The 14,697-nt window shown below is 42.0% G+C and overlaps 1 protein-coding gene across 11 annotated transcripts in view; it reads left to right on the top strand.

Moving 5' to 3' along the window:
- The window catches only part of Zranb3 (zinc finger RANBP2-type containing 3), a 147,330-nt gene that overhangs the window by 81,600 nt on the left and 51,033 nt on the right, over nucleotides 1-14,697 (top strand). For all 11 annotated transcript variants that reach the window (XR_004121872.1, XM_031381118.1, XM_031381126.1 and 8 more), the window contains 2 exons: nucleotides 5,571-5,742; nucleotides 7,302-7,418. Coding sequence is in view for 10 of the 11 variants with exons in the window: in XM_031381118.1 (XP_031236978.1) it covers nucleotides 5,571-5,742; nucleotides 7,302-7,418 (289 nt within the window). In the remaining variant the exon portion in view is untranslated. The remainder of the gene's footprint in view (nucleotides 1-5,570; nucleotides 5,743-7,301; nucleotides 7,419-14,697) is intronic.

Raw genomic sequence — 14,697 nt, 5'->3', positions numbered from 1 at the left:
TATATATATATATATATATATATGAAGGAGAAAGAGAGAAGCACACTGGTGGGCTATAAACAAATAAATACATAAGTACAACTTCAGAGTCCGATGTTGCTTCTCTGTGTATGCTTACAGGACTTACCACTGGGTATTGAGTCATCATTTAGGGGCTCCTCTCTGGGAAGGACTAGCTCTCCCTCACTGTAATTCTCCATCTAGGGATGGGGCCCAGTGAGCTTTCCCCTGTCCGCTTTGGCGTGTCTGGTTAGGCCTTGTTTAGATTTCCTGTGTGTAGTTTCTCTGTCATATGTAGAAGACACAGTCTTACAGAATTCCTGGGCATCTGTCTCTCACAGTTGTTCCAAGCCCTCTCGGGTGTTAGGGTTGTGTTGTCAGTGTATCAGCTGAGGCTGGCCACTCCAGTTCTCTCACAATTGTTCCAAGCCCTCTCGGGTGTTAGGGTTGCGTTGTCAGTGTATCAGCTGAGGCTGGCCATCCCAGTTCTCTCACAGTTGTTCCAAGCCCTCTCGGGTGTTAGGGTTGCGTTGTCAGTGTATCAGCTGAGGCTGGCCACCCCAGTCAGCTATTCTCTGCATTCTCACCAGTTCTGGCTTTCTCTAATGGCCTCTGCTGCTGCACAAAGATGTTTTTCTTGGTGAGAGGAGAAAAATTCTCTTAATCAGGTGGGCTGGAGCACAGGATGTCTTAACATCAAAAAAAAAAAAAAAAAAAGATAAGCAAAGATGTCGATAGGAACAAGGAGCTAAGCTTTATGCTCATGAGTCCAGAAGTATACACTGAAGGAAGGAAATTTTAGGGCAATAAACGGAGAGCTCACTCCCCTTAGTGACATGCGATGGGTACCATCTACTCTCTAAAACTGATAAGACACTTGGTACTGAATAGCATTTCCTGACTGGGTTTTTTTAACATGCACCTCTGGACTTATGAGATGGCTCAATAGGTAAAGTGTTTGCCACACAGTCTTAACAATCTGAGTTTGATTCCTAGAACTTACATAAAAGTGGAAGGAGAGAACCAACTCCCAGATGCTGACCTCTGATTTCCACATGTGCCCTATACACACACACACACACACACACACACACACACACACACACACACACACACAAAGAGAGAGAGACAGATTAGATAGATAGGTAGGTAGGTAGATAGATACATAGATACATAGATACATAGTGGATAGATAGTTTAAAAATGCCCTGAAAGTTTATACCTTACTGCCAATATCCAGTCAGTTACCATGCCTGCAGACTCTACTGCCTTATTTCTTTTACTTTGTTTTAGCTTAGAGTCTGTGTTCTCCTAACTAGGCTGAAACTCACTATGTAGAGCAGGTGGCCTCACAATTGCAGTAATCCTACCTCTTCCTCTTCAGCACTGGGACTTTTTACAAGTCGATTTTATAAGGATTTTTGCTCGTTTTGTTTTTGTCTTGTCTTGTTTTATTGAGACGGGGTTTCTCTGTATTCCTCTCACTGTCCTGAAACTCACTCTCTAGACCAGGCTGACCTCAAACTCAGAGATCTGCCTGCCTCTGCCTCCTGAGTACGGGGATTAAAGGTGTGTAGCACCACGACATTGCTTCATTTTGTATGGAATATTGAGAGACCCAGAATAAGCTAAACAGTAAAAAGAAAAACTGGCTAGAAGGCTTTGTTGTACTGATAAATCATGACATCGTGGTAAGTTATTCAAGAAGAGATATCTAGGTTTGGCAAGATGACTCATATGCTGAAGGTCCTTGCTGCCAAGTCTGATGGCCTGACTTTGACCCCCAGGTTCCATCTGGTGTGAGGAGGGAAGTGACTCACAACCGGTTGTCTGACTTCCCACATGTACTGCATCATATACAAAATAAATAAATGTAAAGAAAATGTTGAAGAAGGAATAGACACCCATATCAGTGGAATAGAAGAGCCCAGAAACTAAACCCTCTGTTTATAATAAATGGACTTTTAACAAAAGACATTCATAGCTGGGTGGTGGTAGTGGTGGTGAATGCCTTTAATCCCATCAGGGGAGGGAGATGCACAGAGACAGGCAGTTATCTGTGAGTTCAAGGCCAGTCTGGTTTACAGAGTAAGTTTCAGGACAGGCAGGGCTATACGGAGAAACCCTGTCTTGAAAAAACCAAGGGGGAGGAAGGTGAATAAAAAGACATTCATGTGATGACACTCTGGGACAACTTAATATCCATTTGAAAACTAGGATGTATATACCACATATAAAAATTCAGCCCAAAAACTTGAAAGAGCTGAATGTAAAATCAGCTCCTAGGCAGAAGACCTTACAGGCGACCATGGTGAAATCACTTAGGCATTCCTAGGTAGGAGGCTGACATCTGGGACCATGGAAGAGCAACTGGGTGAAGTCTGTTCTATCAACATTCATACCTTCAGTGCTCGCTGAGATACTGTCAAGACATTGAGCTAGGCATGGTGGTTCATGCTGATAGTCACAGTGCTTAGGTGGTTGAGGTAGGAGGATCGCAAGTTTGAGGCCAGCCTGGGTACCTTGAAAAGATTACCCACCGAGGGGAAAAATATTTGCAAATTGTGTGCTTGAATAATGCCATGTGTTTAAATGTGGGTAGCGCTTGGAACTCAGTGCCAACGCCAACTCAATTGAAATGGGCAAGTGACTTGAATAAATTATTTCTCAGCAAATGATAAATAGTTACCACCACACATATCTTAAAATGCTTTCTGTCAGTCACCAGAGAGTATAATTCAAAAATACAAGAGAGATACTCAGTACTTGGCAAGACACAAAAGACCAGATGACAAGGACAGAGAGGATGCAGAGAAATTTATGTCTTGCATACCGCCGCTGGATATGTCATGTGGTACGTCCCTGGCTTCCTTCCTACACTGTTGATAGCTGTGTAAATTGCTTTCAAAGCAGTCATTCCTTCAGGAGTTACACAGTTACTGTTTTATTCACTCTGGGCTTAGCATATACCCAAGAGAAATGGACGGGTATGACTTGCACAGACTTTTCCAGGGCGCTTAGAGCAGCTTTATCTGTAAAACGCAGAACTTGGGAACAGACCAGATGTCCTTCCATTGGAAAATGGCTAAAAACACTTGCGGTCTGTACAATGCAATTTTATTCAGCCACTAAGAGGGGTGAAAGGTACGTGAATGCGGGGCTGTAGAGATGGCTCAATGGTTAAGAGCACTGACTGCTCTTCCAGAGGTCCTGAGTTCAATTCCCAGCAACCACATGGTGGCTCACAACCATCTGTAATGGCCTCTTCTGATGTGTCTGAAGGCAACTGCAGTGTACTCACATGCATAAAATGAATAAATCTTTAAAACAAACAAACAAACAAACAGTGTTTAGTGAAGGAAGCTATAAAGGAACAAGTAATGTAGTTCCACTCAGAATAAGAGTCAACAGGCAACTTGACAGGGACAGAAAGTGGACAAGGACCCTTAAGCCCAGGATAGCCTGGGCTCTGTAGAGAGTCCATCTCAAAAAAAAGAAAAAAAAAAAAAGTTAAGTAGCATTTGTTTAGGATATAGGGTGAGTTCTTTTTTTCCTTTTTGAGTTCTTTTTTCTTCTTCCTTCCTTCCTCTTTTTTTCTCTTTCTTTTTTTCAAAGTGGCTCATGTAGCCCAGGCTGCCCTCAAACTCATTTATTTAAAGTGGGAATATAAATTGCATTTCAATAGGGCTATTTTGAAAAATTAGAATAGTTGGACTGGTACAATGGCTGATAAGCAAGTAAGGAGCCCATGTGATGTAAGAAAGAACTGACTCCCACACATCCGTTGTCTGATCTCCACACAAGCACCATGTCTCATATGCCCCCTCCCAAATAAACATGATTTTACAAAAGTTATATATCGTCTCTATCAAATATAATGGCAAATAGCCAGTTGTTGATGGACGGTGGCCCTTGTTCATCTTTTTTCCTCTCTTCCCAAGTCTCAGGTTAAGAATACTTACTTTTTTTTTAAAGACAGTCTCCCTTTCCAGCCCTTACTTGCCTGGAGCTTCCTACATAGACCCAGCTGGTCTCAAACTACCTTTACTTCCTTAGTGGTGGAAATGGTTAAAAAAAGTGCAACCAGTCCCAGCCCCATGCTCTTCAATGGAATAATTCTGCTCTCTGAGAATTTCATATGTGCCTATTTTGATCATATTCATCCCCCCTTTCCTTGCCCCACCCGATCCACCCCCACCCCCGCTACCTCCCAGGCTTCTGGTGTTCTTTAGCACCTTCGACTTCTGAGTGTCTGCTGAAAGGAGGTGTAATGGAGGGGCACTGCAGTGAGAAACACCGGAACCATGCTTCAGTGTGCCAAGCCTAGGGCTTTCAACAGCTTGAGGTAAAACACCAGGAAGCAATAACTGGTGCTGCTTTCTGTGACGCACAGTCCCCAGGAAAAGTAGAGAAGCCTCCTCATAACACTGTGCCGTGGCATTCTGATGGGAGATGGCTCAAACTTCAGGCTAAGGGCAGACTTGCCTAGCATGTGTGAGGCCCTGTGTTCAATCCCTAGAATCACAAACAAGACAAACAAAATTCTCAGCCATCTGCCCTTCTGAAACACGTGCATTGGTCCTTTCCAGGAGGCAGAGAAGCCCTGTACCTGTACCTACCTGGGTACAGTCTTATCAATAAATATCCAGCTAGCTACGCCTACAGAACTGTCCTGGGATCAGACAGTATGCCAGGAGTCCATCTCAATTCAGATGTTTCATACTAAAAACAAAATTAAAGATCCCTTCCAACTTTTCTACATTGGCAGTTTGGAATATTAGGGTTTTGTTGTTGTTGTTGTTGTTGTTGTTGTTAATGATGTGGTCAAATGTACTTAGTGTGAATGGAGAAATATGTGACAGAATCAGTTATCGGCAAGCATTTTCCCAATATTTTGTTTTGTTTGTTTTTTCAAGACAGGGTTTCTTTGTGTAGCTTTGGCTATCCTGGAACTTGTTTTGTAGACTAGGCTGGTCTGGAATCAGGGATCTACTATCCACGTGCCGGGCTTAAAGGCATGTGCCACTACCACCTAGGGTTTTCTCTGTTTAATATGTATACAAATCTTTAAGTTAAGTATGAGTATTCAAACATGAAGGGAAACAAAAGTATTTCACTGGCATGAAAGTACCCCAGGCTGGAGTGTGGCTCAGCGGTAGAATGCCTGCCTAGTGGTCTCCTACCTTAGTCCCTTGAGTAGTGGAGTTGCAAAATTGCAATTGTGAATCAACATTCACTGCTTTAGGTAGCTTTTTTTTTTTCTTTAGACTTTTTTTTTTAAGTGGAGGCGTTCCTTCAAAGGTCGCCAGCTCTCCTAGAACTTGAGTTACAGATGTGAGTGCTAGCATCCAAACTTGAGGTCCACGGCAAGAGCAGTGTGCCCTCTTAACCGCTGAACCGCCTCTCTGGCCCCTTGGATTGGCTTTCTGAAACTGCTTTTCGTTCAGAAATAGCAGGAAAGGGTGCCATGGGGCTCCTGATTCATTAACAGGAAGGACCTGCCGCATACATGGATTCCTGCTGCAACATTTTAGCTTTAGCTTTGCTGTTTGTGTTTTTTGTCTTGACAGGTACTTTGGTAAAAGGCGTCAGTGGGATTGTAGAGGGGCCTCAAACCTTAGTGAACTTCACCAGCTACTCAATGACATAATGATCCGAAGACTCAAGAGTGAAGTTTTAAGCCAGCTGCCCCCGAAAGTCAGACAGCGCATTCCGTTTGACCTTCCCCCAGCAGCCGTCAAGGTGGGAGCCCATCTCGGTGAAAGGCTTCCTCATTACAAATCATCCTGTTCATCATCATACAAATCAGACTGGGCCTTATCCGTCCCAGAAGAGCTTGCTTTCTTAGAACAGGCTTGATTCATAGAACAGCTGTTGCTTTTAAATCATTTCAAGAAAAGCACAAGAAGATTTTAATTATCAAATATGGGAACAGATACAGCTCCCAGTGATTCAAAAAGTTTATGAGGAATATAGGAAAAATCACTAGGATTTAAAAAACTATTTAGTATTAAGGATTTGTGATGTCTATAGTGTACATCCACAGGTGTGTGTGTGTCTGTGTGTGTGTCTGTGTGTGTGTGTCTGTGTGAAGCTGGGACTGCGTCACTGGCTCCATTGGTGCAATACTTGCCATGCAAGTGTGAGGACTTGACTTGGGCATGTCAGAACCCAAGTAAAACTGACCCCATTATGTGTGCATCTGTAATCCCAGTCCTGCTCAAAGGAGGTGGGAGCAGAGACAGGAGAATCCCCTGAAGCTTTCAGGAGGGTACAGTAGGAGACCCTGTCTCAAACGAGGGCGGAGGTGACACCAACAGCCTAGCTTGTCCTTGACGCCCCTCACACACATGTGCTATACAGTGCATGAATGCATGCACACATGTATACACACACATACATCACATACATGAAGCTTTTTTTTTAAGTATAAATAGCTATATTATAGGATAACTTAAATGTAGCTCTGTTCTTGAAATCTGAAGTCCTTTGGTAATGTTGCAGGCTGTAATGTTTAACACATCTGAAAGTCAAATGTTTATTTTCCTTAATCTTATCTATATTTACATATAGTGCCTGTACAGCCTCTGAAACTTTCATCAGGGCATGACTGAGTGGACAAGAAGTTTGCATTGTTAAATTCTAGAAGTTAAATAAGTGTTTTATAATCATTGGTTATAATCTAGAGGTTAAATAAGTGTCTTATAATCATTGGTTATAATCTAGAGGTTAAATAAGTGTCTTATAATCATTGGTTATAATCTAGAGGTTAAATAAGTGTCATAATCATTGGTTATAATCTAGAAGTTAAATAAGTGTCATAATCATTGATGCTATAGTATTTCTTAAATAAGAATGAACTTAGTTTCTTTATCTGATGTTTTAACATTGGAGAGATAAATGAAATAATTAATTTATGACCATATTACATTTTATGTAACTAATATTTCTCTCATCCTTATTCTTGTTTAAATAACATATCTTATTACAAAATAAATTTTCACAATCTTATTTTCTGATGTGTTCAGATATTTTTTTTCTCTTTATGTACTTCTTCAAGAGGAAGTTTCAGTTGTCTGACTTATGGGGTGACATAGCTTGTTCACTGTCTCTTGTCATTGGCACAGACATGTGAGCAGCCCCTGTGCTGTGGTTTTAAGTGAGCACTTTGGTATCTGAGGGAGTTTTCTTTTTGTAGCTTTCTCTACAGAGAAAGGGGAAGTGGGACCTGATTCATGATTGGATTAATTGTTCTGTTCTTGATGCTGTATTCTTAAACAATGTTAATCCTTCCCACATAGGAACTGAATGCCAGCTTCGAAGAATGGCAGAAATTAATGAGAGCTCCAGATTCAGGTGCCATGGAGACGGTTATGGGGCTGATAACGCGCATGTTCAAACAGACTGCCCTTGCCAAGGTACTCATTGTTGGGCCTTTACGTATTTGTCATGAGACAAAGTCTTCAATGTGTTTTAATTAGTCCAATAGTTTACTTATATACTGCAACATGTCACTGCCTTTTTAAATTATTATGGAAAACTAAAGTGTATGGAAAACAGACTGCAGTGGAAAAAAACACTACTTTCTATAGTTTCACATGTACACCTTTTTTTTTTGTTGGTTTTTCGAGACAGGGTTTCTCTGTGTAGCCGTCCTGGAACTCACTCTGTAGACCAGGCTGGCCTAGAACTCAGAAATCCGCCTGCCTCTGCCTCTGCCTCCCAAATGCTGGGATTAAAGGCGTGCGCCACCACACCCGGCTATGTATACCTACTTAAGGGATATACAGAGGGTTCTCTTTATTAGCTTTTGGCATGATTTCTCTTCATGATTCCTGCAAATCCTTCTAAAGGTTGAGACCATCATCTTCTTTTGTATTACGGAGTTTAAAGAGTTAGATATATTCACATTCCCATAAAATTTATGTAGTGTTGGAGTTCTTGAATCTGCGTGACTATCTAGTAAGCTTATTGTAAGTTACTGTTTTGACAAGTGTGGCAGTATTTGTAAATACTGCGTGTGATTCCTCTCTATCCTGAGACTGTTAGTGATTTCTTTTTTTTTTTTTTTTTTTTTTTTTTTTTTGGTTTGTTTGTTTGTTGTGTGGTTTGTTTTGAGACAGAGTCTCACTTTGGTGCCTCCACTGGCCTGGAAAACTCAGTATATAGACCAGGGTGGTGTGGACCTCACAGAGATCCACTACTGCCTCCAGGGCGTGGGTAGAGCACATTTAAGAATTTTTTTAATGTGTTTTTATGTATGTCTGCGTGCGTTCATATGAACCATGTCCATGCATGTGCTCCCAGAGGCCATAAGGCATCAAGTCCCCTGGAAGTAGAGGTACAGATAGTTGTGGGCTGCCCAGCATAGGCTCGAGGAATCGAACCTGGGTCCTTTGTAAGATCACTTACTAGTAACCCGAAACACAGAGTCATCCCTCCAGCCCACAGTTCTGAGACAGGTAAAGATATAAATATAGATTATTAAGTGTAAATTGTTAACTTATAACTTACATATCATGAAATGTATGCTTTAAAAATAGATGGATGGGGCCTAGAAAGATGGCTCAGTGGCTCTTGTTCCAGAGGACTCGGCCTCAGTTCCCAGCACCTCCATGTTGCTCACATCTGTCTGTAACTCCAGTTCCAGGCATCCTCCTCCCTCTTCTGGCCTCTCTGGACCCTACATGCATACATACACAGACATACATGCTGGCAAAACACTCATGCACATAACATACAAATAAGTAAGTCTTTAAAAGTTTATAGGTCGATAAGGTGTCTCAAGCGTTTCCATTTGTGCACAGTCCTCTCGAGGCTGTTTCTATTACACCAGGAAGGTCCCACGCAGCCCGGCGTGGCAGCTGCATGGTAGCTTTCAGTCGCTCAATTTTCTCACTTTCCAGAGCCTTGAGGGTTTTTTTTTTGTATTTTTGTTTGTTTGGTTTTTCTTTTTTTTTTTTTTTTTTTTTTTTAATTCATGTACTGTAAAGCTCTTAGTATAGTTCAGTGTGTTACAAAATTTTTTCCTTCTGTTGCATCCTGGGTAACCTCCAAAGTATAGAATTACAGCATTTAGTTTTTATGCTTGCTTCGCTGATGACTAGACTTTTAAGGTATTATAGATTTTGTGATGTCCCTCAATAGTAGGATGTGCTGTTATGCATAAAAATAACATGATACTCCATGTTCCTGTTTATATAGACATCCTTTCCTTTGGTTTTCATTAATAGGGCGGTTTGTGGATGTCAGAGCTCACGTGTACAAGTCAAAAAACAACTTTCAGGAGTTGTTCCTCTCCTTCTACCTTTTCTAAGTCAAGGGCTCTTGTTTCTGGGACTGAGTGGCCTACTTCCGACCAGCTGGCCCCAGACTTCCTGTTCCCTCTGTCTCCGCCTCCCATCCTGCCTTAGGAATGCTGAGTTTACAGATACATGCCACTACCCACAGCCTTTTTACATGGCTTCTAGGGATCAAACTGAAGTCTTCAAATTTGTATAACGAGCACTTAGCCATCTCTCCAGCCCTAGATATCATTTTTATCTTTTGAGGGCAGAAACCTAGAAATGGGATTGTGCTTTAGTATCCTATTAAAGGACTTCCTTGTCTCCTCACAATACTCCTGTCCCACAATGCTCTACCATCAACTCATAGTGCTCCATTATAATCACGGTGTTTAACATTCCATCATAGTACTCCATTATCTCATCACATCTGTCACAGTGCTAGTGTTGTATTATCTTCTCGCAGCGCTCCGTTGTCTATTCACAGTGCTCCTCTGTCCCAGGACAGTGCTCCATTGGCCCATCATGTGCCATTATACCAAAGCAGAGGTCCAGTGTGCTGTCACAGTGCTTTGACATGCCATCAAAATGCTCCAGTGTCCTAAAACAATGCTCTGCTGTGTTCCTCACAAGATGATTCGGCTCTAAAACCAGTACTCCACTATCACAGTGCTCCATTGCCTCATTAGAGTGCTCCTTTAATCCCTCAGTGTGTTCCACTGTGTGCTCAAAGTGCTCTGCTGTCATTAAAATGTTATGCTGTTCTTTCACAATACTCTATGACCTCATCACAGTGCTCCTCTGTATCATCACAGTGCTCCATTGTGTCATCACAGTATTCATTGTCTCATCTCAGTGCTCTATTGTCTCATCACAGTGCTCCATTGTGTCATCACAGTGTTCTATTGTCTCATCACAGTGCTCCATTATGTCATCATAGTGCTCCATTGTATCATCACAGTGCTCCACTGTGTCATCACAGTGCTCCATTGTGTCATCACAGTGTTCATTGTCTCATCTCAGTGCTCTATTGTCTCATCACAGTGCTCCACTGTGTCATCACAGTGTTCCACTGTATCATCACAGTGCTCCACTGTGTCATCACAGTGTTCCATGGTATCATCACAGTGCTCCACTGTGTCATCACAGTGCTCCACTGTGTCATCACAGTGTTCTATTGTGTCATCACAATGCTCCACTGTGTCATCACAGTTTTCCATTGTGTCATCATAGTGCTCCACTGTGTCATCACAATGCTCCACTGTGTCATCACAGTTTTCCATTGTGTCATCATAGTTTTCCATTGTGTCATCATAGTTTTCCATTGTGTCATCATAGTTTTCCATTGTGTCATCACAGTGTTCCATTATGTCACCACAGTGCTCCATTGTGTCATCACAGTGTTCCATTGTGTCATCACAGTGCTCCACTGTATCATCACAGTGCTCCACTGTGTCATCACAGTGTTCCATTGTATCATCACAGTGCTCCACTGTGTCATCACAGTGTCCTATTGTGTCATCACAGTGCTCCACTGTGTCATCACAGTGTTCTATTGTGTCATCACAGTGCTCCACTGTGTCATCACAGTGTTCCATTGTGTCATCACAGTGCTCCACTGTGTCATCACAATGCTCCACTGTGTCATCACAGTTTTCCATTGTGTCATCACAGTGTTCCATTATGTCACCACAGTGCTCCACTGTGTCATCACAGTGCTCCATTGTGTCATCACAGTGTTCCATTGTGTCATCACAGTGCTCCATTGTGTCATCACAGTGTTCATTATCTCATCACAGTGCTCCATTGTGTCATCACAGTGCTCCTTTATGTCATCACAGTGTTGTATTGTATCATCACTGTGCCATCACAGTACTCCATTATGTCATCATAGTGCTCCACTGTGTCATCACAATGCTCCACTGTATCATCACAGTTTTCCATTGTGTCATCACAGTTTTCTATTGTGTCATCACAGTTTTCTATTGTGCCATCACAGTGCTCCATTATGTCATCACAGTTTTCCATTGTGTCATCACTGTGCTCCATTGTGTCATCACCGTGCTCCATTATTCCCTCATACTGCTCCACTGTGTGGTCACGGTACTTCACTGTTCCATGACAGGTTCAGTCTTCCCACTGCAGTGCTCTCTCTTGCCCTTACAATGCTTTGTTCACGGTGTCCCATTGTGTCTTCACTGCTTCACTGTCCAATCCATTGGGCCATCTTAGTATTGTATTCATAGTGTCTTATTGTGCCATCACAGTGTGTCTTGTGTGTGTGCGTGTGTGTGTGTATGTGTACATGAGTATTTAACATTCATTTTTAGAAACCTTTTTTTTTTCTCATTGAATTTCTTTGGCACTTGTTCTAGTTTGATTTTTTTCTTATTAAAAATCTTTTACATTCAGTACATTTTGGTCATGTCTCTAGCTTGGTCTTTGTTGCTATACTAAGACAGTGACCAGAAGCAACTTGAAGAGAAAAAGGGTCATCTCAGGTCCTGATCTCTTTGAAGAAAGTCAGAGCAGAAACTCAAGGCAGGCAGAAGCTAGAATCAGAAACCATAGAGAAATGCTGCTTCCTGGCTGGCTTGCTTTGCCTTGCTTTGCTTTTTTAATACAGTCCTTTCTTTATAGTTTTTCATTTTAATTTTATTTTACGTGTGTTAGTGTTTGCCGGCATGTATGTTTGTGTGTAACATGTGTGGTTCTCTTGGGAATTGAAATGGAGGGCTGGAGAAATGCCTCTGTGATTAAGAACCCTGACTACTCTTCCAAAGGTCCTGAGTTCAAATCCCAGCAACCACATGGTGGCTCACAACTGTCTGTAATGGGATCTGGTGCCCTCTTCTGGTGTGTCTGAAGACAGTGTACTTGTATACATAAAATAAATAAATTTTCTTTTTTTTTTTTAAAAAAAAATAGAATCCTCTGGAAAACCATTTAGCACTCTGAACTGCTGAGCCATCTCTCCAGCTCTCAGCTAGCTTTCTTACTCAGCTCAAGTCCACCTACCTAAGGATGTTGCCACCCACAGTGGGCTAAGCCCTTACACATCTGTCATCAATCTATTCAGTGCAGAACATTCATGCCTAGAGACTGTTCTCACATAGGCAGTTTCTCAATTGAGGTTCTCCCTTGTCAGGTGACTAAGACAAATTGATACCAGCATAGTAGGGCATTCCTGTGACAACCTATGTTTTGGAGAAGACTGTAGAAGGACTTTGGAACTTTGGGCTAGAAGATCCATTCGGTGTTAAGAGCTCTGTGGAATGTTGTGTAGGAGCTAGGAAGATAATGTTGAGAACAGTGCAGAAGATGGAGGCCTGGCTTGTGAAATTTCAGTGGGAAGATTAAAGACTCTTATCAGGGCCATGTTTTGATTGTGGAAATTCCATGGGTTGTTTTTTTTTTTTTTAATGAAAATTATTAAAACCAACCTGTAATTTAATTTTTTCTTGTCGCTTTGGCCATGGTAGTTTTCTTCAGTGCCTTATTTGCCAAAGGGAAATTTATTTAAACATGTTCCCTTTAGGCACAAAGTGTGTTTCCTATTTAATTGCTCTAGCAGATTACTGTAAGGAGAATCCTGCTTTGACATGCAGTGAGAGATAGTAAGATCCTTACAGTGTTTCCTGCTGCCCAGGGCTTATCCCTCTGCCTGATCTGTGGTTTGGGAAAGGCTGGCTTTGAACCAGGAACAGCCTGTCTCCCATCCATTAGTAAGAAGCAGTCAGCAATAATAACTAAAGTGTAGATAAAATGCTAATATCATCCTAGAAGAAACAGATAGTACGAAAAGGCGTCCCGGATGCTTAAAACCTGCAGCTAGGACCAGGATTCCTCAATGGTTACCGTGCTTGCCATGCAGACATCAGGAGTGGAGTTTGGATCCCCAGAGCTGTTGTAAATCTAGCCTTTGCGCCTGCTGTCTCTTCGCTGAAAGCTGTGGCTGTTAAAGCAGAAATCACTTTGACACTTGCTCTGAACTCTATAAAAAATACTCAGCAATTAGGCGAATAGTCTGCTGTAATAGGAAGGAAATTGGGCTCAGATCCAACTACGGGGCAAATGGGAATTTGTGTAGGTTGAACAAGTGTGTGGATGAACAGTTGCTTCTCACAAAACTGACCTGACTGAATTTTCTTTTTAATATTATGTTTATAAGTGTGGGTATTCATTTGTATGAGTGCTGGCATGTGTGCAGGCTAGAGGACGACCTCAGGTGTCAGTCAGGGCCTTCTGCTGTACTTGAGATAAAACCTTGTCTTGAATCTGTCCTCACTGGTCCTTTGCCTGCTGAGCTGGCTTGTGAGTGTCCAGGGATTCTGTCTCCATCTCCTTTCTCCCTGAAGGAGCTCTGGGATTACAGGCGCATCTACTGCATTCAGTTGCATATGGGTTTAGGGAGGCCCTCACTTTTATATAGTAAGTCCTTTACTCACTGAGCCATCTTCCATTCCAGTCCCCTGACCTGGAGGGATTCTTGCCTTTAGTCTTGCCAAGAATTGACACATCCAATCTAGAAGGAGGAACATCCCGTCACCTCACAAAGGTGGCCACTTCTCAAGTGTGAAGGACCCTGGTAAATGGAGGTGGTAGGGCTCTTATAGGAGAGAATGGCAAATCTGACAAGACCGATGTCATGAAGCTGTAGCTGAGAGCTGGAGGAAGCTGATGAAAGCTGTGTCTTGCTCTTCTCACACTAAAACAATGCTTCTCTCTGCTTTTGCCTTTGTCCCGTTATTTGATTTAAGACTGAAAAATTCAAATAACTTTGGTCAGATCTTCAGTGCAGTATAGATTTTTTCACAGCTTTTATTTCAGAAAATATGATAGATAGATAGATAGATAGATAGATAGATAGATAGATAGATAGATAGATAGATAGAGATAGAGATAGAGATAGAGATATCTTTAAAAATATCAGAAAATTGAGGCCAGAGATATGACTCAGAGTGGCATGCTGCTGTTACAGTTTCCAAGTTCAATTCCACTGGGCATCTCACAGCCACCTATAACTCCCTCATCTGGCCTCTGCAAACACCTGCACACATATGACATGCAGTCATACACACACACACACACACACACACACACACAAATACACACTCACACACTCACAGCTAATGAAGAACATCACCAAATGGAGGTGGCGCCAGCACACACCATTAATCCCAGCACTCAGTGGTCAGGGGCAAGAGTATTATGATGACCTCCATATCCAGCATCCAGCATATAGCATATCGCAAGACCCTATCTCAAACCAACAATTAAAAATATTCTGTTCCTTTAAATAAGCTATTGTCTGTAGCCTCCACTAGTTACCTGAGTTCACCTGACAAACACGTCACTCATCTCAATAAAATGAAGCAGTGGTGAATCCATGCATTTTCTGCCACTGGCACAA

The sequence above is a fragment of the Mastomys coucha genome, unplaced genomic scaffold, assembly GCF_008632895.1.
Source record: "Mastomys coucha isolate ucsf_1 unplaced genomic scaffold, UCSF_Mcou_1 pScaffold1, whole genome shotgun sequence".
In the NCBI taxonomy this organism is placed as follows: domain Eukaryota; kingdom Metazoa; phylum Chordata; class Mammalia; order Rodentia; family Muridae; genus Mastomys; species Mastomys coucha.
Note: the sequence above shows the minus strand (reverse complement) of the source record. Positions and strands in the feature narration are given on the sequence as shown.